This window comes from Rhizophagus irregularis, chromosome 6 (assembly GCF_026210795.1).
Source record: "Rhizophagus irregularis chromosome 6, complete sequence".
Lineage (NCBI taxonomy): Eukaryota > Fungi > Glomeromycota > Glomeromycetes > Glomerales > Glomeraceae > Rhizophagus > Rhizophagus irregularis.
This window is the reverse complement of record NC_089434.1, coordinates 4,891,896-4,913,737: the sequence shown is the minus strand read 5'-3', so window position 1 is coordinate 4,913,737 and position 21,842 is coordinate 4,891,896. Positions and strand designations below refer to the sequence as shown.

Below are 21,842 nucleotides of genomic sequence, written 5' to 3'. Positions count from 1 at the left end.
GTAAATTGTAATCTAATTAATTTTAAATTAACAGATAAAGAATACATTTATTTAAATATTATATATATAATAAATAAAAAAAAAATATTATCCCTTAAACTGTTTCGCAGCCATATTATTTTACAAATTTTGCATTTTATATAAAGAAATTTATTTATTAAATAATAACAATCACTGGACAAATTCAATTTCATATAGATCAAATTTTTTTTTGTTAATAATTGACATTATTTACTAATAAAATTTACTATGAAATTTACTATTAAAATGAGTAATTGAATATAATCAAATTTTGTAAAACAAAACTGCTAAAAATAAATAAATTATCTAAATCTTATGTTTATTTTTAATGTTTTTTCCTACACCTTAAGAGCCTTTCCAAGAATAAAATAATCTTAAAAAAATGTAAAGAAAATTTTTTTTATTCAAAAAAATCTTAGAGTTAAAGTTGATAAACAATTTAGTAATTACCAATTATAAACTTTAAAATAATGTCAAATAATACTACAAAAGCAAGTATAAACATATTAGAAATGTAAAAATTAATTTGATATTAATGAAGAGAATACAAATACTATACAGATAAGCTTATTTTTAAAATAAGAGCCTTTTAATTGAACAAAGCTGATATAAAATATAATGAAAATTCTGAATATGAAATGAGTATAATAATTTTGAAAGTGAAAATGAAGAAAATTTCAATAATAATAATAAGAGTAATATTAGAGTTGAGCAAAGCAAACCGAAAAATTTAATACCATATACAGTATGTTAATTAACAAAATAAATAGTAAAATTCAAAGATATAAAAATTTAGAAAGTTTCTGTACATTGTAGCAACTTGTTGAAATATAGCAAATAAATAATAATGAAGTTTTAGAAGCAAATGAGTTTTAGAAAATCTAGAAATATGCAATTATTATTTTAATTATGACCAAAAATTGCATGATTTAAAAACTAAAAAATAAAATCTATAGCAGACAGTATTTTATACAAATATAAAAGGATCCCATTTACTTCTAATAAAGGTCTCTTCCCAAAATTTCAAATTTCATATGGGCTGATTCTTGGAATCTAATTTTTTTACACAAAAATAATTTTATTAAAGCAAATATAAATTATCATTTTTGGCAGATGTTAAAAAAGATGACCTTTTATATAAGAATAATAAATTTATACTAGATAATGCAAAAAAAACTAATTAATTATATAATTTTTAATTTTTTTTTAATATAAGATATCATTAAAATTTAAAAAATCAAATATAATTCTCATGACAAAATCATTGATAATTCTTCGTAGAAATAAGCTATACAAATAAATTTACACTTATTTGAAAGAGAAAATCGAGATCTATCTAATGAATCTAAAATCAAGTGAATTGAATCTTGTTCAGTAATTACATTCAGTATATTTATTGAATTTTATCTAAATTTGATCATTAATTACTTCATATGTAGTGATTCAATTTGAATGATCTTTGTTCCCTAAGGTGATGCCAACTTTTATCTTTAAAATAAATTTAAAATAATTCGTTTAATATATGTAGATATTCAGGAATCATCAATTATATTATTAATATAAAATTTTATAAGTTTGATAAAATCTAATTTAAAAAAATTTATTAAATACCTGTAGATATAAACTACATGAATGAAATTATATTCATTTGAAAGAGAAAATTGAGGTCTATCTAATAAGCCTAAAATCAAATGAATTTAATTACTGGATTGTGAATAATTATGTCCAATATATTTATTTTTTATTTTTAAATTTGATTTGACTTTGATCATTAATTACACCTCATCCAGTGATCCAATTTTCCTGATCTTTGATTCCTATGATAGAGCAAATTCTCAGCTTTCAAATGAATGTAAAATGATGATATTAGCATATCTCCAAGAATAATAATGCATGATTTTGTCACCTGCATAAAGTCTGATCTGAAAATTTTATTTCTTACCAAAAAATGCTTTTATAAGAGAATCCCAAATTCTTTTACTTTATTAAAAAGATTTTATTTGCCATTTAAGGATTTTAGTAGAATAAATCTAATAAAATAATTTTAAAAGATAAAAAACAAATATATAATTAGTTATTTTGAAAAAAAAAATAACTTATTATTCATTTTACAACTATTTTACATCATAATTATTTTTTATTTACATGTATTTTTTACAAAGAAAAAACAATAAATTAAAACTAAAAATTATGAAAAAATATGTCTTATCTATGTATATAAAATATTAAGTTTTTCTTTTACTTATCACTTAAAAATAACTGCTATATATGCTTATAAATTTTTTTGTCATATTTAATAAAAGTGAATAGAAAAATGATGGAAAAGTGATGGGCAGTGATGGGAAAAAAGAAGTGGTTATTACCGTTATTTTTGAATATTAATTAAAAAAATTTTTTATTTTTTATTAAATCTGAGTTACATAAATATGCAAAACATATTTAATTTAAATTTGTGTAATGTTAATTTTACTAAAATATTAAATTTTTATAAAAATCTTAATTTAGACTAATTCCAAAAATTGGCACATATGTACTAGTAATTTTATCAACCTCTTTTGTCTTATAATTTTATCTTATATATAGAGTAATATTTTAAAATTATATTAAATTTTACTTTAAATTTCTAGTGACCTTAAAATTTTTATATAATATTTTAAAAGTATTTATAAATATTAAAATAAATTATTAATCAATTAGATTTATCACTAATATAAAAAAATTAGTGTAATTATTTGTAAATATATAGTAATTTTTAAAAAATGATATTTTTTTTAAAAAAGTAAAATATATTTAAGGGAGCTTACACATATTATATAATTATCAAAGAGAGGGAAGGGTAACCAAAATCTTACGTTATACTTAATAAAATATATAATTTATAAATATTATAATTTGATTGGTTATTAAATCTGACAAGGAAAGGGGGAAGTAAGTTTATATTAAACTGAATATTACGTAATATATGTAACTTCCCTTATGTACTTTACTAGATATTATTAATATATCAGATATCTTATTCACAATATAATTTAATTGGCCTAAATGATATATTATTTCTTTATAGGAAATATGATATGTAACTGTTAAGTAAATATTCTTTTATATAAGTATATATATAAATGAATTACAGTCAAACCTTTATATAACGATATGTTGGGACATATATGAAATTTTTAGAAAATATCATTATATCAAAGTTATATCGATATTTATATGTCCTCACATATAGTGGGAAAATAAAATTTTATCGGTATATTAAGTTTTTAATAGTATATCAGTATATCGAATATCGGTATATCGAGGTTAGACTGTAATATATATGAAAGATTATTTACTCCTACATTAATATGAATATGACATTCTCCAATTTTTTAATATTTATTAACTATTATTTTGCCAAAATACAACTTATTATTAGAAAGGATAATAATGAAATTTTTATCTTCTAAAGGTAATTTTCTATTATATTTGCTAATTCTATTTTATGAATTATTAACAAATAAATAATATTTAAGTTATTAATATTAAATTATATAATAAAAATGCAAATAATTGTAAAATACCTAGCATATTTTTTGGAATTCTAATATCTGATGCTTTTTTTTCATATTCCATCTATTAAATTGAGATTTATTTACTACAAATTCATTACTTTCTTGCAAAATTTAAATAAGATCATTAGCAACATTTCTTTCAATTATTTTACATGAATTGTTACTTATATTAATATTCTTATTTCTAAGTTTACATATTATGTTTTCTACCTGTAAAAATGCATTGTGAGACTGTCTAATCTTAATTAAATTTAAAACTATTAAATTTCCATTTATATCAAATAAAGTATCTTTTAACTCCTGTGAATTATTATTATTTATATTATTAGGAAAAGAATGATTATTTGATAATATATATTAAATTCCTTTACTGTCATTTGATTTGATATTTCACTATAAAAAATTTATCATTTTTTTCATCAGAATTATCATAATCTTCATTATTAATATCTAAACCTTTGATACTTCTATTTTGAGCAATTTTTTCTAATTGAGAAACTTCAAATGCTACTTTTTGAATCATTAAATCTTCATTAATATTATCTTTATTAATATTACTATTTACATTATTTTATTTTTCTTTATCATCATTTATTAACATTAATTTTTTATTTTCAATTTATCCATCAAATTATTATTATTTACAAAAACAATAGATACTAATAATTCTAATTCATTAAATATTAAATCAACCATTTTTTTGCAAAATTAAATGCATTTAATAAGCAATTTAAATAGCATCATAATTCATAAATTTTAAAGTTAAAAAGCCACTTTTATAATATTTTCAAAATTTTTAAATCAATACTACACAGTAAGGATGGTACCGCAAATATGTAATTGCAGAATAATTGCGATTTACAGTATTACAGAACATTGCGGATTTTTAAATCTAAAAATCTGCAAATTTGCAAATCAAGAATTATCTGCAAATCTGCAAACATCTCCAGAAATCCGCAATTATCTGTAAATCTGCAAATAATTCTTCGAAATCTGCAAATATCACAAGTACCTCAATTCAATTGCAGAATATTTGCGGTACTTTGTGATATTTGCAGATTTGCGGAATATTTGCGGATTTGCAGAATGTCTGCAAAAAAAACTATTTTTTTTTTAATAAAATATAATTACTACTAAAAAACATATTTCTATTTATTAATATTAATAATAAAAAAAATTATTTTACATAAAAAAAAATTAAAAGAAAATGCCGGAACCTATAGTTCTAGCGTTTTAATTAAAAAAAAATTAAAAGAAAATGCTGGAACCTATAGTTTCGATGTTTTTACATAAAAAAAATTAAAAAGAACGCTTGGATTCCGCATTTTTACGTAAAAAAAAATTAAAAGAAAATGCCAGAACCTATAGTTCCGGCATTTTTACATAATAAAATTAAAAGAAAATACTGGAACCTTAGTTCCAGCATTTTTATTAAAAAAAATTAAAAGAAAATAACGGAACCCATAGTTCTGGTGTTTTTATTAGGTCACACAAATTCGAATTTTCAGTTCACTTCACCCGGCCGGGTCACTTTTTCAAATTTCAATAAAAAAAAGTTTATATATAAAAAATTTATCACGTGATCAGGACGTAAATTTATTGGCGGGTAAGTTTATCACGCGGCTGAGAACTTCTAGAGCGAAAATAAATTCCTCCCTTTTAAAAATCAACCAATCAAATGTCACGATTTTATATATAAACTTTTTTTACTAATAAACAATAAACCCCAGGTCCTCGGGTCGATTTTAAATTTCAATATTACGTGAACCGAAAAATTGAATTTGTGTGGCCTTAAAAAAAATTAAAAGAAAACGACAGAACCCATAGTTCTGGCATTTTTATTAAAAAAAATTAAAAGAAAATGCCAGAACCTTAGTTTCAGCGTTTTTACATAAAAAAATTAAAAGAAAATGCCAGAACCTATAGTTCCGGTGTTTTTATATAAAAAAAATTATAAGAAAATGCTAGAACCTATAGTTCCAGCGTTTTTACATAAAAAAATTAAAAGAAAATGCTGGAACCTATAGTTCTGGCATTTTTATATTAAAAAATTTAAAAGAAAATGCTAAAACCCATAGTTCTGGCGTTTTTACATAAAAAAAATTAAAAGAAAATGCCAGAACTCATAGTTCTGGCATTTTTACATAAAAAAAATTAAAAGAAAATGCCAGAACTCATAGTTCTGGCATTTTTACATAAAAAAATTAAAGAAAATGCCAGAACCCATAGTTCTGGCATTTTTACATAAAAAAAATTAAAAGAAAATGCCAGAACCCATAGTTCTGGCATTTTTATATAAAATAAATTAAAAGAAAACGGCAGAATCCATAGTTCTGACATTTTTATATAAATAAATTAAAAGAAAACGCCAGAACCTATAGTTCTGGCATTTTTATATAAAAAAATTAAAAAATATGCCAGAACCTATAGTTCTGGCGTTTTTATTAAAAAAAATTAAAAAATATACTGGAAGCAATAATTCTGGCATTTTTGTATAAAAAAACTATTAGTTCTGGTATTTTTTGTATGTAAGAAAACGCCAAAACTGAATTGCAGAATTGCGGGCTACTAACCGCAATTCAACTCCAAAATCCACAATATTGCAGAATTTGAAAATCATTTGTGAACCCATCCTTACTACACAGTGAAATTCGATGAACCAGATCTTTAATAAACTGGATTTGGGCCTAAACCGGACTTTTTTACTGGAACCAAATCACATATATTAAAATAGTTTTGATATACCAGAGTTTACTAGTAAAAACTTGATATTCACTATAACAGATTAATTTTCTAACTAGCTATAGTAAAAATAATTTGATAAACCAGATCACATAATCATTAACCAATAAAATTTAAGTAATATAATGTGGTAAATCTTAATTTTGGCCAGAATTATAAGAATCTTAATTCTGGCTGAAGTTATGTATTACTTATATCTTTAATTAAAAATATTTTATATTCATTTTCATGAACTCTATGACTTAAAACTAAGATGAAAAAATTAAATTATAGTATATATTAGTTTTATTAACATGAAAATTTTTTGAAAATTCAGTATAATAAATTTTCAGTTTTTTTGATATACAGGATATCCCGATAAACCAGATATTTTTAGTGAAACTGATAGATTTGGTTTATCAAATTTCACTGTGTATATGTATTAATATCAATTGTATATTCTATTTGATTGATTTAATTAATTAATTTTAAATATTGAATATAAAAAAAGGATAAATCTAATTGTAACAGCCTGTTACACATCTTATTTGTAACAACTCCCAATTTTATCCAATTAAAATTTAAGATCGGGCATAATGTAAACAAAAACAAAAGATCAGTTGTGTAACTAAGACAAAAGAATTTTTTAAAAAATTTCAAGAAACTGCTTATAACTTAAAATTTTGTCTATGAAACTGTCTTAAGTACATTAAGTAAAAGTTTTCCAAATTAAATTTTGCATATAAAAATTTTATTTGTGAAACACATATTAAATTTATTATTAAAAAAAAATAAAAAAAGGATGTTACAAATAAGATATGTAACAGGCTGTTACAAATACATTTTTTCATAAAAAAAAATTAATAATTACTTATCAGATGCTGATAATTTATTTTTATCAATTTTGAATTTTTCATTTCTAATTAATTATCATGGTATATATATTACTTTTCACAATACTTTAAAAATTCATAAGTTGTAAAGTCTAATACAAGCTGTTTTACAATTCTAAATATAATTTTCAGTGCTTCTGTACTATACTCCTAGAACTTAGAGTAACAATAGATAATCAGAATAATACTAATTTTATTCAATTAAAATTTAAGATCAAATCTCTATATGCAATAATAAGTAAAACTAAAGATTTTACTAAACTAGTAAAAATATTGTAGCTTTATAATGAAACAAGCTTCGCATATAGAAATACTATTTCGCTAAAATCTCTAAATGTATTTTATTGATAAAAGTTTCCAATATTGTAAAAAAAATATATTTGCATCATTATAATAGTTTTAGTTTTATAATTAATTTGATGATTTAAATAGACATTAAATAATTCACCTATTAGAAAAACTTAAAAATAATTAAAAACACTTATATTAATTGATAAATATATTTTAAAAAAAAAGAAAAGAAAGAATTATTTAATATTTTAATATGGATATATAAATGAAAAAACTAGCTTTTTCTGGTATTAAAATACTATCTTTTTGATACATTAATATTAAATCCAAATGAAATGTCTGATATATGGTAGTGTTATCCTGTTTATTAATATTACATATATCTCTGATATAAATAGGTGAATTAGGTATTTGAGCTAATTTAAGTAATTGATCATAACAAATAGTATCATTTCCAAATATAAGCAATTTTGAATTATAGTAATGTATTTGCCTTATGAAAAGTTTTTATACTTAAAATATACTTAAAATTTTATTAAAATATACTTAAAATAAGTATCAATTTTAATTCGCGATATACTTATAATATACCTAAAATATGCCTAAAATACTCTCAAAATATACTTTTAAAGTACTTATTTTTTTACCCAAGTACTTAAATTATACTTAAAGTATACTTAAACTAAAATTTAAGTACAATTTAAGTGTATTTTTACATGTTTAAAATATTCTTAAAATATACTTAAAATTCAATTTAAGTATATTTTAAGTATATAAAAAATACACTTATATCATATCAGCCTATTATTAGCATTGGACCTAAATTAGAGACCCCAAATTACTATTAAAATGCATGTGACCATCGTAATTGTTACACTGCATCATATGTCCATCACCTGACTTACTCACCAAAAAAACCCCTAAAAAAAAAAATTTACTAACAACTGTCGCGTCAAACCCATCTCCTCACCACAAAACCCATCTCTTCTAAAGGTAAATTATACAGGGCGTGCTTAGCTTAATATTCTTCAAAACTATATGTATTTACACTATTTATTTTGTATTTTAAGTAGTATGAATCGATCTGAAGTCTCCAACGGTATTGTTTCACTTCCAATAACTCCAACAACTCCAACAACTACTATTGATTCAAGGTTTGAGTGTAATGTATGCAGAAAATTATTTAAAAAAAAAAGTGGGTTGACAAGACATCTTAATATTGTTAAAAAATACAATATTTCACGTTCAGATCTTGACATTTTGCCCGAAAATACTATACAACAATTTAAAAGTATCTTAGTTTACTATATTCGTAAGAAACTACCAAGGAGTTATAAACAATTAGGCAAACAAACAGTATCTGTTCCTGCTACTGAAAGTCAATTTTATGCTGTGTTTAAGAATCATATACATTATTATTCAGCTAGGAGGGGCTTTTACAAATGTATGTTTTGTGGAGTTTCAGCAAATCAGATATTGGCAAATATTCTAGATATACAGGAATGGGCGGTTAAATTTTATGAGCAACAACAACGTACTTATATTGTACTTTGTGATGATGCTAATATTGGATCTGATGATGAAAATCCTATTTTACGAGCTACTAAAAAGTGTAAATCAAAATACAAATGTAGGCAACTTGTGGTGGAATGGAAACAACAAAAAAATATTGATTTTAACGGTAATCTCACTCAAGCAGGGCATATATATTTTCATTTCTTTAATAGTCAAGCTATGATTCAATGAAAATAAGCATTTGTATCATTTTTTTTTTTGATTTTTAAATGTATTATATTGGTTAATTTTGATAAAATCTTACTATGATAGATGTACAAATTATATTAGAAATTAAAAAATTTTGTAGTGAAGTAAAGTTATTGGACGTCTAATGCTAAGTGTAAATAGACTTTTTTAAACTAAAAGAAAATATTAATAAATTATAATAAAAAATATATAAATTCGCATAATTATTTTGTGATTTTTTTGCGTGATATAATACTAAAATTAATTTGGCAATACTGATCGCCAATTTACATCATACACAGCTTAAATTGTTCCAAAAAAAATTTTTTTGTATTTTTTTACCGTAATAATTTTATTTTATTACTAACACGTAAGATATTATATATCTTAAGTTTTGATGTGAATTTTTTTGGGATTTTGGTAACTTAAAGGAATATTATTGTGATTATAAAAGAGATTTCGATTTTCATGTTGTAAAATTTCAACAATTGCTAATGATTGAGATTTCTTTTTACCACCCCCACCATCTTTCATTGTCTTACGAAAAAAATAAGAAACCTGTTCATGATTTTTTTTTTCAATACCGCTACATGAAAAAGTTTTCAATCCCCATTTCTGGTGAATTGTCATAAATTCAGAAATATGATGAACTAACACATGAATATATGGCGTCATATTATCTGGTTGATACAAGCCTTTCTTAAATCCTTGAGTATTTGGAATACCTTCAGATGGTGTCAAGAATAAAGTAAGCCAATTTTTTGCATCATTTTTAAAATCTTCAGCTTTTGTTATGGGATCTTTCATTTTTATATAAAGCTCATAAAATTTGTTCCACAAATCTCGTATCATAGTAGCACGTCTTCTTGGAAGAATTTTTGTTAGATTAAAAAATTGTAATACCTTGAGTTTATCATCTCCCATCAAAGAAGTATAATTCCATGCTTTAGATCCTTGATCTTGCCAAAATTGAAAATTTATTTTAATTTTTTTCATTTCGTCTATAATAATTTTTCGTGCAATATCATTAAAAGAACCCTGTTCTATTAATTCTGCTATCAAGAGACTCCACAATCGATCAGTAATTCGTAACATTACATGCAATTCATCAGGAATCCAATGATTAAGAGGTATCATATCAAAAAGAGGTTTTCTGGAGTGTCCTTCATAATAATTATTCTTCTCAATTAATTTATTTATATTCTTGCTAATTATCCATTCCTTTGATAGGTCTCCTTGCTGTGATTTGCTAATTGTGCACCAAGGACAAAAATTCTTACTGTGAGCGCCATTAAAACCCAAGCAAGTTGCTAAAAACTTCCAATCAGATGAAAAGTAAAGTTGAAAATTCCATTTTATATTGTTAATAACTAATCCCTGCTCTTTTAAATTTCTTAAATCATGACAAAATGGGGCCATTACATTTGATAAAAAATCGTAATTTTCACATCCAGGATAAAGTATGGTTGTATGATAATGATTTGGCTTATATAAAATACTCTTGTCATCCAAAATAGCTACTGCAACCATCACATGCTTAACTTTTCTACCAACATTACGTCCATCTCCAGATATTCGAAGATTAATTGTTGGCTGATGTGGATTTAAAATTCCTTTTTGAATGAGATCAGGAACTAAATATTGCAAGATATCTTTAATATTTCTATAACCTCCTTTACCAACTGCATCAATTACCTCTTGTACTATAGCTTCATCTTCTATATCTTCCTCTTCAGATTGATCTACTTGATTCTTAGTATTTACGTCCACTATTGATATTGGTATAAGCTGGGCCATTTCTTTATTTATTCTTTGACGTTCTTTTGATACTGCTCCTTCACGAGGTAAGTGAGATTCAATAGCATATAAACGTCGATAAGGATTTCTTGAAATGTTTTCTTCATCTAATACTCTAACCATTGATTCAATTTTTTGTTTTTTTTTAGTTTTATCTTCATTTCCATAATTGATATCAAAGATATGATTATTGACAGAGTAACGAATATTTTCCAATACTGGAATTTCTTCCACATTGTAAAAATTTGGTGCTTTCTCAGTGAATTCAGCTAACATGTGATTTCCAATACATGTAGCTCGTCTTGTGAGAGTAGAATTGCCACATTGATTAATTTGTTTTAACATATGTGCACATCGTTTTTTATCTCTTACCTTATCCAATATTTTAAGTTGAAGGCCAAACAAATAAATGCCTGATGTTTTAGTTCCTTTTTGTGAAGAATATTGCTAAAAAGATGAAATTTTTTGTTATTTTACGTAAAAAAGTGGAAAAAAAATCATTTCAATATACAAACCTTATGAAATAAATTTGCAGCATCTGTAGCAGTTTTAACTGAAGAAACCTTATATTCAAAATATTTTCCAAAACATATTTGAAAAACTGGTTTACTATCATTATAATTAATAATACATTGAACAGTACACTGATTTGTACTTCTACCCCAGGTTGTTTCTACTACATAATTATCAGGAATACGATACTTATTTGGAGGAAGAGTATAAACCAGTGATGATTTATTGGGATATGTGCCTTCTTTTATAATTTTATACTGAAACTACGTCCTGGCTGTTTAAACTTAATAACTGGATCAAAAGGATAATTGTGAACTTCTTCCATTTTTGCGATTTGCAAATAAAAAAAATGAATATTACGCGTAAAATATTTTATCGGCATATAAAATTTTTTTAATTTTGTGAAACGTAATTTTGTACTTAGTTACCTAATTGAGATCATCACCAATTAAAATGCTTGCAAGTTGTGTTACCATATGTCAATTTAATGACCGTCACTTGGGATTATGTCTCAAAAATTGGGGTTAGGGTTAAGATCCGCACATATGTTGCACTTAAATTTTAATTTAAGCATATTTTAAGAATATTTTAAACATATAAAAAATACACTTAAATTCTAATACTTTAAGTATAATTTAAGTACTTGGGTAAAAAAATAAGTACTTTAAAAGTATATTTTGAGAGTATTTTAGGCATATTTTAGGTATATTATAAGTATATCGTGAATTAAAATTGATACTTATTTTAAGTATATTTTAATAAAATTTTAAGTAAAGTTCCGCATGAGCTGAGCCAGCTCACAAGCTGGCTCGAGCTTTTCAATCTGAGCTGAACTGAGCCACGATTAAATTGGCTCAGTGGCTCGCGAGCTAGCTTAAAAAGAGCTCGAGCCAGTAATAGACTCGGCTCAAAAAGCTTAAGCCAGTAATAGGCTCGGCTCAAAAAGCTCGAGCTGGCTTGAGTTATCATACAAAAAACGTTGCGAAAACATTTTTTGTATAATATTATATTAAAAAAACGTTTCGCAACATTTTTTTAAATTCTTTAATAAAAACGTTGTGAAAACGTTTTTTGTATAATATTATATTAAAAAAAACGTTTTGCAACGTTTTTTTTAATTCTTTAATAAAAAACGTTGCGAAAACGTTTTTTTCACAATATTATATTAGAAAAAACGCTTTTGCAACGTTTTTTAAATTCTTTAATAAAAAACATTGCGAAAACGTTTTTTCACAATATTATATTAGAAAAAAACGTTTCGCAACGTTTTTTTTAATTCTTTAATAAAAAAACGTTGCGAAAATGTTTTTTGTATAATATTATATTAAAAAAAATGTTTCACAACGTTTTTTTTAATTCTTTAATAAAAAACATTGCAAAAACGTTTTTTTCACAATATTATATTAGAAAAAAACGTTTTGCAACGTTTTTTTAATTCTTTAATAAAAAATGTTGCGAAAACGTTTTTTCACAATATTATATTAGAAAAAAATATTTCGCAACGTTTTTTTAAATTCTTTAATAAAAAACGTTGCGAAAACGTTTTTTTACAATATTATATTAGAAAAAAGCGTTTTGCAAGCGTTTTTTAATTCTTTAATAAAAAAGCGTTGCAAAAGCGTTTTTTGTATAATATTATATTAAAAAAAGCGTTTTGCAACATTTTTTTAATTCTTTAATAAAAAAGCGTTGCGAAAACATTTTTTTCACAATATTATATTAGAAAAAAGCGTTTTGCAACATTTTTTTTAATTCTTTAGTAAAAAAATGTTGCGAAAACATTTTTTTCACTATGTTATATTAGAAAAAAGCGTTTTGCAATATTTTTTTTAATTCTTTAATAAAAAACGTTGCGAAAATGTTTTTTTCACAATATTATATTAGAAAAAAATGTTTCGCAACGTTTTTTTTAATTCTTTAGTAAAGAAACGTTGCGAAAACGTCTTTTTCACTATGGTATATTAGAAAGAAACGTTTTGCAACGTTTTTTAAATTCTTTAGTAAAGAAACGTTGTGAAAACGTTTTTTCACTATATTATATTAGAAAAAAACGTTTTGCAACGTTTATTTCAATGCTTCAATAAAAAATGTTGCGAAACGTTTTTATGAAGATAAAGCTTGAAAGCCTGGGCAGCTCGAGCTATGATTTTTAAATTAGCTCGGTTGAAATTCCAGCGCTAACTTGAGCCAAAATTTTTATAGCTCGGCTTATTCTGGCTCAGGCCAGAATTTTTTTTTTCGAGCTGAGCTGAGCCAGACTGTGGCTTGGCTCAAGCCGGCTCATGCAGAGCTTTAATTTTAAGTATATTTTAAGTATAAAAACTTTTCATAGGATTGGTTTCTAACTGTTTTTTTAGTGTATTTTAGATATTACATATTTACACATGGATGATAAGCTGATTGGTATAAATTTGAGCACAGAAGTTTACTCCATAAAATGAATCTACAAACTTCAAATATTTTTCAATACTTTTATTATTTATTATTTTTTTTTGTACTTTTATTTTAGAAATTGCTCAATACTTAGCAGATTTATTTTTATATGAACTGTCATATTTATTATATCAAGTAAGAGTTAATTAATTTTATCAGCTTTTGTATTTCTTTTTGTTAGAATTGTCACAATAATTACTGGTAGGATTTTACTAAAGCTCTGAACAGTTCAGTTCCATTTTTCAGTTTTTTTTAATTATTTAAAATCCATTTTGCACAATAATTTGCAATTTAATAATCATAGAAAGCCAATTAATATCTCATTAGAATCGTCTTATCAAAATGATTTAAATAGTACTAAAAACATTTTTCTAATATTGATAGATGACGAGTTAATTTTGCCAATTTTTCAAAAAATAACTTGCTATCTATCGATACTAAAAAGATGTTTTTAGTATCATTCAAACTGTTCTAATGAGACAATTCTAATAAGCTATTGATTGGCTTTCTACAATTACTGGATAGCAAGTTATTATGTAAAACAGATTTTGATCAATCAGAAAAAAACTGAAAAATGGAACTGAGCTGAACTGTTTGAAACTTTAGATTTTGCTTATTTAAATCTAAATGATTAATATTAAATGTTACTATGTTAGCTTATCATTATTAGAATTAATACTTTGTATTTCAATTACCTTAAAGATAATTTTCTAATTTAATTGGTTATAGTATCATTTTCTCAAATTAATTTCATTGTAGCATATATATCTTTATATATAGAAACTTTAGTTTAATTGAAAGATAATACTAATTCTATTATTGTTCAAATTTTTAAGAATACATCACTTTGAGTTAAAGTTTTATACAATTAGTCATCAAAATCACTAACCTCTTTTAATAGTAATCATTAGTAATCTTTGCAAATTGCATAATATTTTCAAATAATAAGTCTAGATTGGTAAATATGTTTTGATCTTTAGCTTATTGATGTCTAATTAAATTCAATATTTTTTTTTAAAAAAAAATTTTTAGTTTATTAATTATAACACTTGAGACTAGAGGTTAGAACCGGAATCGGTTATCAGATTTATAACCGGGTTTAACCGATTCGAAATTTAACCGGTTTACGATTCGGTTAACCGGTTATATTCAAACCGGTTTAAACCGATTAACTGGTTATTTCAAACCGGTTTAAACCGATTAATCAAACTGATCAAACCCGATTTTTAATTTTTGTGAATGGTGACATACCTCCACCTGATCTATTTATCCCCAATCAACTAATACAATTTCAGTTAATGAAATTTTAAAATTTTTTTTTTGATTAATAATTTTAAATTTTTCGTTTTTTTTTTCAAACTGAAAAAAAAATTTTCTTCCTTTCTTCTTTCGGTTTAGTTTTTTTTCAAACCAAAAAATTTGTTTTTTCTCATTCTTTTCCCGTTTAGGTTTAATTTTTTTTCCTAAACTGAAAAATATATATATTTTTTTGAATTATTGTCCTTTTTTTTTCAGAATTTTTTTCGGTACTTATTTTTTTTCAGATTCCTTTTTTTTTGGAAATTTCCCTTTTTTTTGAACCGATTCCTTTCTTTATCCTTTTTCTTTCCCCCAAATTTATTTTTAATTTTTTTTTCTTTCAATTTTTTTTATAACAACATGTAGAAAGATGATTAAGATTTTCAAGTTTGATTTTCAAATTCATAAAAATCAAAAAAAATTGATATTTTTACAATATTTTACAATTAATTAATTAAAGAAATTATTGATTTAATAATAGACTATTGTAACCAAATCCATATTCGAAATTCTCTAAATAATCACCAGATTTTTGAATAAAAATTTTAATTCAAATGGTTTAGTTAAATTGATAATTTATCGAATAAAATGAGTGTCAAAAGAATAATAATAAATAAAATGAACAGATTTCTAATATATTTAATTGTTCAAATATTTTTCCTAAGTTGATTATAAGTTTAAAATTGACGTAATATAAAATAATAAGAAATAATTATAAAATTTATAATTAATTAATAAAATATTTGAAACTTTATAGTGCTGGCCCGAATTACGAAATTTAAATCATGTGACTACGGCTAAATAGTTTAGCCACCGGGTAAGTTATGTTACACAAAATTTTATTATAGATATTTGTGTTCCACAAAATTTCGAACTGTATTACACAAGGGATGTAATTCCGGCCGGAATTATAACTTGGCAGGATTTATGCCGATCACATTTAATTCTGGCCAGAATTATCAAATATATACGAATCAGTTATTCGGTTTCAATCGGGTTTTGCGAAATCGGTTTGAAACGGATTGAACCGGTTGCGCCCATTTTAAATTCGGTTTTCGAAAATAGAACCGGTTCAAAACTCTACTTGAGACTATACTTTACTAAAAATTGCCAATTTTTTGAAATATTTTTATAGACCTAGATTAGGGATATTAACGGTCTAGTTCAGTCTGTTCTGATCCATTTTTCAAGGACCCCGGAAAATACTTATATAGGTAAGGTCCCAAAAATATTTTTTTATTAGTAGCTCTAAGCATAGGTTTTTACTATGATCGCTAAGCATTGTTGATATCTAACCTTAAAAATTATATAAAAATAAGCAAATCAATCTTCTAACCTAATTAAATTTTTATTATAACACATATAATTTATAAAATATATTTATTAATTAATATATTTTATTAAATCCAATTTTAAATATGTTGTGAAGCTAAACTAAACATAATATACAAGTAGATTAACAATATTAAATTAATAAAGTTAATAAACAGTAAAAGAAAAATTCAAAATTAATACTATTACAAAAAATGTAAATTGCTCCATAAGTATTATACTTACACCCATAAAAATTAATATGTGGGTAGTTTCGACCTTGCTGAACAATTTTCAATTAATTTAGAAAGTCGATTTCATTTGACCAAAAAGGTGTAATTACGCTCTGAAGTTGTAAACGGAGAAATGAAAAATTCGGAAGTTAGTACCATTATGAAAAATGCACTTTTCTCCATAAGTATTATATCCACACTCATGAAAATTAATATATAAATAGTTTCGACCGACCTTGCTGAACAACTTTCAATTAATTTAGAAAGTCAATTTCATTTGACTGAAGTGGTGTAATTACGCTCTGAAGTTATAAACGAAAAAGTGAAAAATTTAAAAGTTATTACCGTTAAAAAAAATATGCTTTTCTATATAAATATCATACTTAGCCTTATGAAAATTAAAATACAAGTAGATTTAACTTGCTGAACAAACTTACTTAAACATAAAAGATAATTTGATATAACCAAAGTGGTGAGTAGTGAAATTATATTTTAAAGTAAAATATATTTATAGTAATTTTATTTAACAAAATAAACATATATAATATAGTAATTTTATATTAAAAATAATACACTGAGTTTAATAAAAATTAAAAAAATACTATTGACAGATAATTAATAAAACATTGAAAAAAAAAAATGAAATTTCATCAAAAAAAAATTTTTGTTTATGTATTTATATAAAATTGTGAAATGTAGTATAAAATTAACACTCACTGTTAGTGAAAATATAATTATAAATTCAATATATAATATTTTAAAAAGTTATATAAATATGAAAAATAAGCAACTAAAAACTCTTAGTATTTTAAAATAATACCAAAAGTATGCAATTTAATTATCTTACATAGTATAAAATTTTCCTAAAATTAAGCATTATAAAATTCTTACATCATAAAACTTTACTATGTTAGCTAAGCACCTTGGTACCTTACATATATAAGCATTTTTTGGGGTCCTAGTTTTCATCAGTCCACAGTTCAGAACCTAAGGTTGCTTGTCTAAACCTCTTCAAAATCCTACAATTAGTTTCGTTAAAATTTTACTATAGATTTATTATAGTTTCGGCAGAGTTTCGGCAGTTTCGGCATTTATAATAAGTTTTGGCAGTTTCGCCTTTCTCCAAAGTTTCGCCAGTTTTTTAATATAATTTTAATATAGTTTCAGCAGAATTTCACTTTTCGGCGAAATGCCATCTTGCCTAAACCTCTAGGTTTCGGCAAGCAACCTTATCAGAACCAGACCAAGAATCAGGATTAATCGGTCTTATAGAACTGTGGTCTGGAGTCTGGACCATGATCCCATAAAAAAAATAGTTTGTTGCTTCATATAATTTTTACCAGAATTAACAAAATTTCCTTTTTTGGAATTTCATGTAATATTGTGCAACAACACACTAATTTTCACGAAAAATAAATTTTTCCTTTTTTGGAATTTTGTGTAACCCCGTGTAACAACATATTGATTTTCGCGAAAAATAAAAATTTTTTTTTTTTGGAATTGTGTAATGTTAAACTGCCATAATTTGGACTGGCACTATGAATTTTAGTTAAAAAAATTTATTATAGGACTGTCTATAGAACTGATGGTCCTATCGGTCCAGTTCTAATGCGGTCCAGTTCAAAATCAGTTTCTAGAACTGGACCATGGTCTGGTCAGTCTGGATCAGACCATTAACATCCTTAACCTAGATACAATAGCTTTCTTTGTAAAAATTTTAAAATATATCAAAATATATTTAAGGTATTTTAAATTAAAATATTAAAATAATATCAAAGTTAATTATATTATAATAATAAAATAATAATAAAAGCATTAAAAAATTATTGTAATATTATTTTGAGATATTTTTATAGCATATGGGCCGATCCTTGGAATCTAATTTTTTTACACAAAAATAATTTTATTAAAGCAAATATAAATTATCATTTATATAAGAATAATAAATTTATACTAGATAATGCAAAAAAAACTAATTAATTATATAATTTTTAATTTTTTTTTAATATAAGATATCATTAAAATTTAAAAGATCAAATATAACTCTCATGACAAAATCATTGATAATTCTTTGTAGAAATAAGCTATACAAATAAATTTACATTCATTTGAAAGAGAAAATCAAGATCTATCTAATGAATCTAAATCAAGTGAATTGAATCACTAGTTGTTCAGTAATCACGTTCAGTATATTTATTGAATTTTATCTAAATTTGATCATTAATTACTTCACATGTAGTAATTCAATTTGAATGATCTTTGCTCCCTAAGGTGATGCCAACTTTTATCTTTAAAATAAATTTAAAATAATTCGTTTAATATATGTAGATGTTTAGGAATCATCAATTATATTATTAATATAAAATTTTATAAGTTTGATAAAATCTGATATAAAAAAATTTATTAAATACCTGTAGATGCAAGCTACACGAATGAAATTATATTCATTTGAAAGAGAAAATTGAGGTCTATCTAATAAGCCTAAAATCGAATGAATTGAATCACTGGATTGTGAATAATTACGTCTAATATATTTATTTTTAATTTTTAAATTTGATTTGACTTTAATCGTTAATTACGCCTCATCCAGTGATCCAATTTTCCTGATTTTTAATTCTTACGATAGAGCAAATTCTCAGCTTTCAAATGAATGTAAAATGATGACGTTATCATATCTCCAGGAATAATAATGCACGATTTTGTCACCTGCATAAAGTCTGATCTGAAAATTTTATTTCTTACCAAAAAATGCTTTCATAAGAGAATCCCAAATTCTTTTACTTTATTTAAAAGATTTTATTTGCCATTTAAGGATTTTAGTAGAATAAATCTAATAAAATAATTTTAAAAGATAAAAAACAAATATATAATTAGTTATTTTGAAAAAAAAAGAATATCTTATTATTCATTTTACAACTATTTTACATCATAATTATTTTTTATTTGCATGTATTTTTTACAAAGAAAAAACAATAAATTAAAGCTAAAAATTATGAAAAAATATGTCTTATCTAGTTATCTATGTATATAAAATATTAAGTTTTTTCTTTTACTTACCACTTAAAAATAACTGCTATATTTGCTTATAAACTTTTTTGTCATATTTAATAAAAGTGAATAGAAAAATGATGGAAAAGTGATGGGCAGTGATGGGGAAAAAGAAGTGGTTATTACCGTTATTTTTGAATATTGATTAAAAAAATTTTTTTTATTTTTTATTAAATCTGAGTTACGTAAATATGTAACACATATTTAATTTAGATTTGTGTAATGTTAATCTTACTAAAATATTAAATTTTTATAAAAATCTTAATTTAGACTAATTCCAAAAATTGGCACATATGGATCTAGATACAATACAATTATAAAATAATAACTAAAGTATACTTCTCTGCTAATTAATTACGTCATATTTCGGCGAACGGACCAATTCACTATTTATTATAAAATTACTATGAATTAATTACATCTGTCAAAATACATTACGTCTGTTAAAATAAATTTAATTTGTATTTTGTCATTTTGATAAAAAGTATAAACTAAAGTATAATAAAAACATTTTAATATATTAAATGTATTTTAGTAGTACTTTAAAATTATTACAAAATCATTCAAAAAATTGGCCATTTTTAATAAAGTTTAATTTTTTATTATTCTTATTTAATTTTATTCTTATTTATAATATTATTTATAATTTTATTTTACTTTTATTTTTCTTTTTAGTTTAATTTTAGTTTATAGTATGGTATTTTGATTTAATGTTTAGTTTATAATATTTTATTTTAGTTTAATTTTTAGTTTATAGTATTTTATTTTGATTTACTTTTACTATTTAATTTTATTCTTAATTTATTTGCGATATAATATCTAATATTTGATCAGACTGACTAGAACCTGCTTACTTATACTAATAAAGGTTATTGTAGAAAATTGGCCCTTTACTAATAGTTTTTACCTTACTTTTTTCTTAAATTCTATTGGTTAATTAGCTAAAAAGGAAAAAAATCATAACAATGTAACATAAAATTTCCTTTTATAATAAGATCTGCAAAGAATTTTATATATGATTTTATTTTAGGCCTGGGGGCAGTGTTGTACATTTTTGATGTCTGAAGCTTTTTTTGGTTGTCCCGGACATGTCCGCACTCTAGAGCTTTCCTTGAACAGATAAAATCCTAGGATTTATCTGGATTATCCTATTATCCAAATTTATATCCGGTTAATTTTATACGGATATCCGGATTTAAGAAATTATGAATGAATAATTCTATAGATTATACAGATTATCCGGATTATCCTGAAAAATGATTAATATGTATAATCTGATTGACTGATTTGATAGTCATGCACAAATCGGCAATCGTATATAAATATTTGGTATTTTGTACTACTTTTAAAAAAACGTTTTTTTTTTTATTCAAAGAATTTATAGAACAAAGAATATTTTAAAGTTTAATCTAAATATGTCAACTGAAAGAACTTTAGAAACACATGTACAATCTGAAGATAACTATATTGATATAATTGATATAGAAAATCATACGCCCGTAACATCACCTTTAGATAATACTAATATAGAAGAATATACAAAAAATGCGTTTGATAAACTTCTTAATAAAGAAGAACATGATTTAGATTTTCAAGCTAAAAATAAGGGAGGATCAAAACTTCGCAGTTGGGTATATAATTGGGGTGAGCGAAAAAATCATCCATCAAATCCAAATAAATTTATTTTTGAATGTAATCAAAAATTAGATAACGGTGAAAACTGTACTTCAAAAATTGAAACTTCCGGTCCTACTGGTAATATTATTAGCCACCTTAATCGAAAACACAAAATTTATGAACATTCTAAACCTTCAGCAACTATTACACCATCTTTAAAACAAGTAAAAATTGATTGTTATACTATTTCATCAGATTCACATCCACAAATGACACCAGATCGACAAAAATATTTGGAAACTCTTCTTTTTGAATGGCTCATTCTGGATTTTTAACCTCTTTATCTTTTAAAATCTCCTTCTTTTCGT

General features: G+C 23.7%; 1 protein-coding gene across 1 annotated transcript; it reads right to left on the bottom strand.

Moving 5' to 3' along the window:
- Positions 1–9,610: 9,610 nt before the first annotated feature.
- On the bottom strand, positions 9,611–11,858 carry OCT59_026723 (uncharacterized protein; the record flags this gene model as incomplete). Its single annotated transcript, XM_066143385.1, has 3 exons — positions 9,611–11,467; positions 11,536–11,696; positions 11,801–11,858. 3 exons carry the CDS (start codon positions 11,856–11,858, stop codon positions 9,611–9,613), a joined length of 2,076 nt encoding a protein of 691 aa, XP_065992909.1.
- Positions 11,859–21,842: the final 9,984 nt, after the last annotated feature.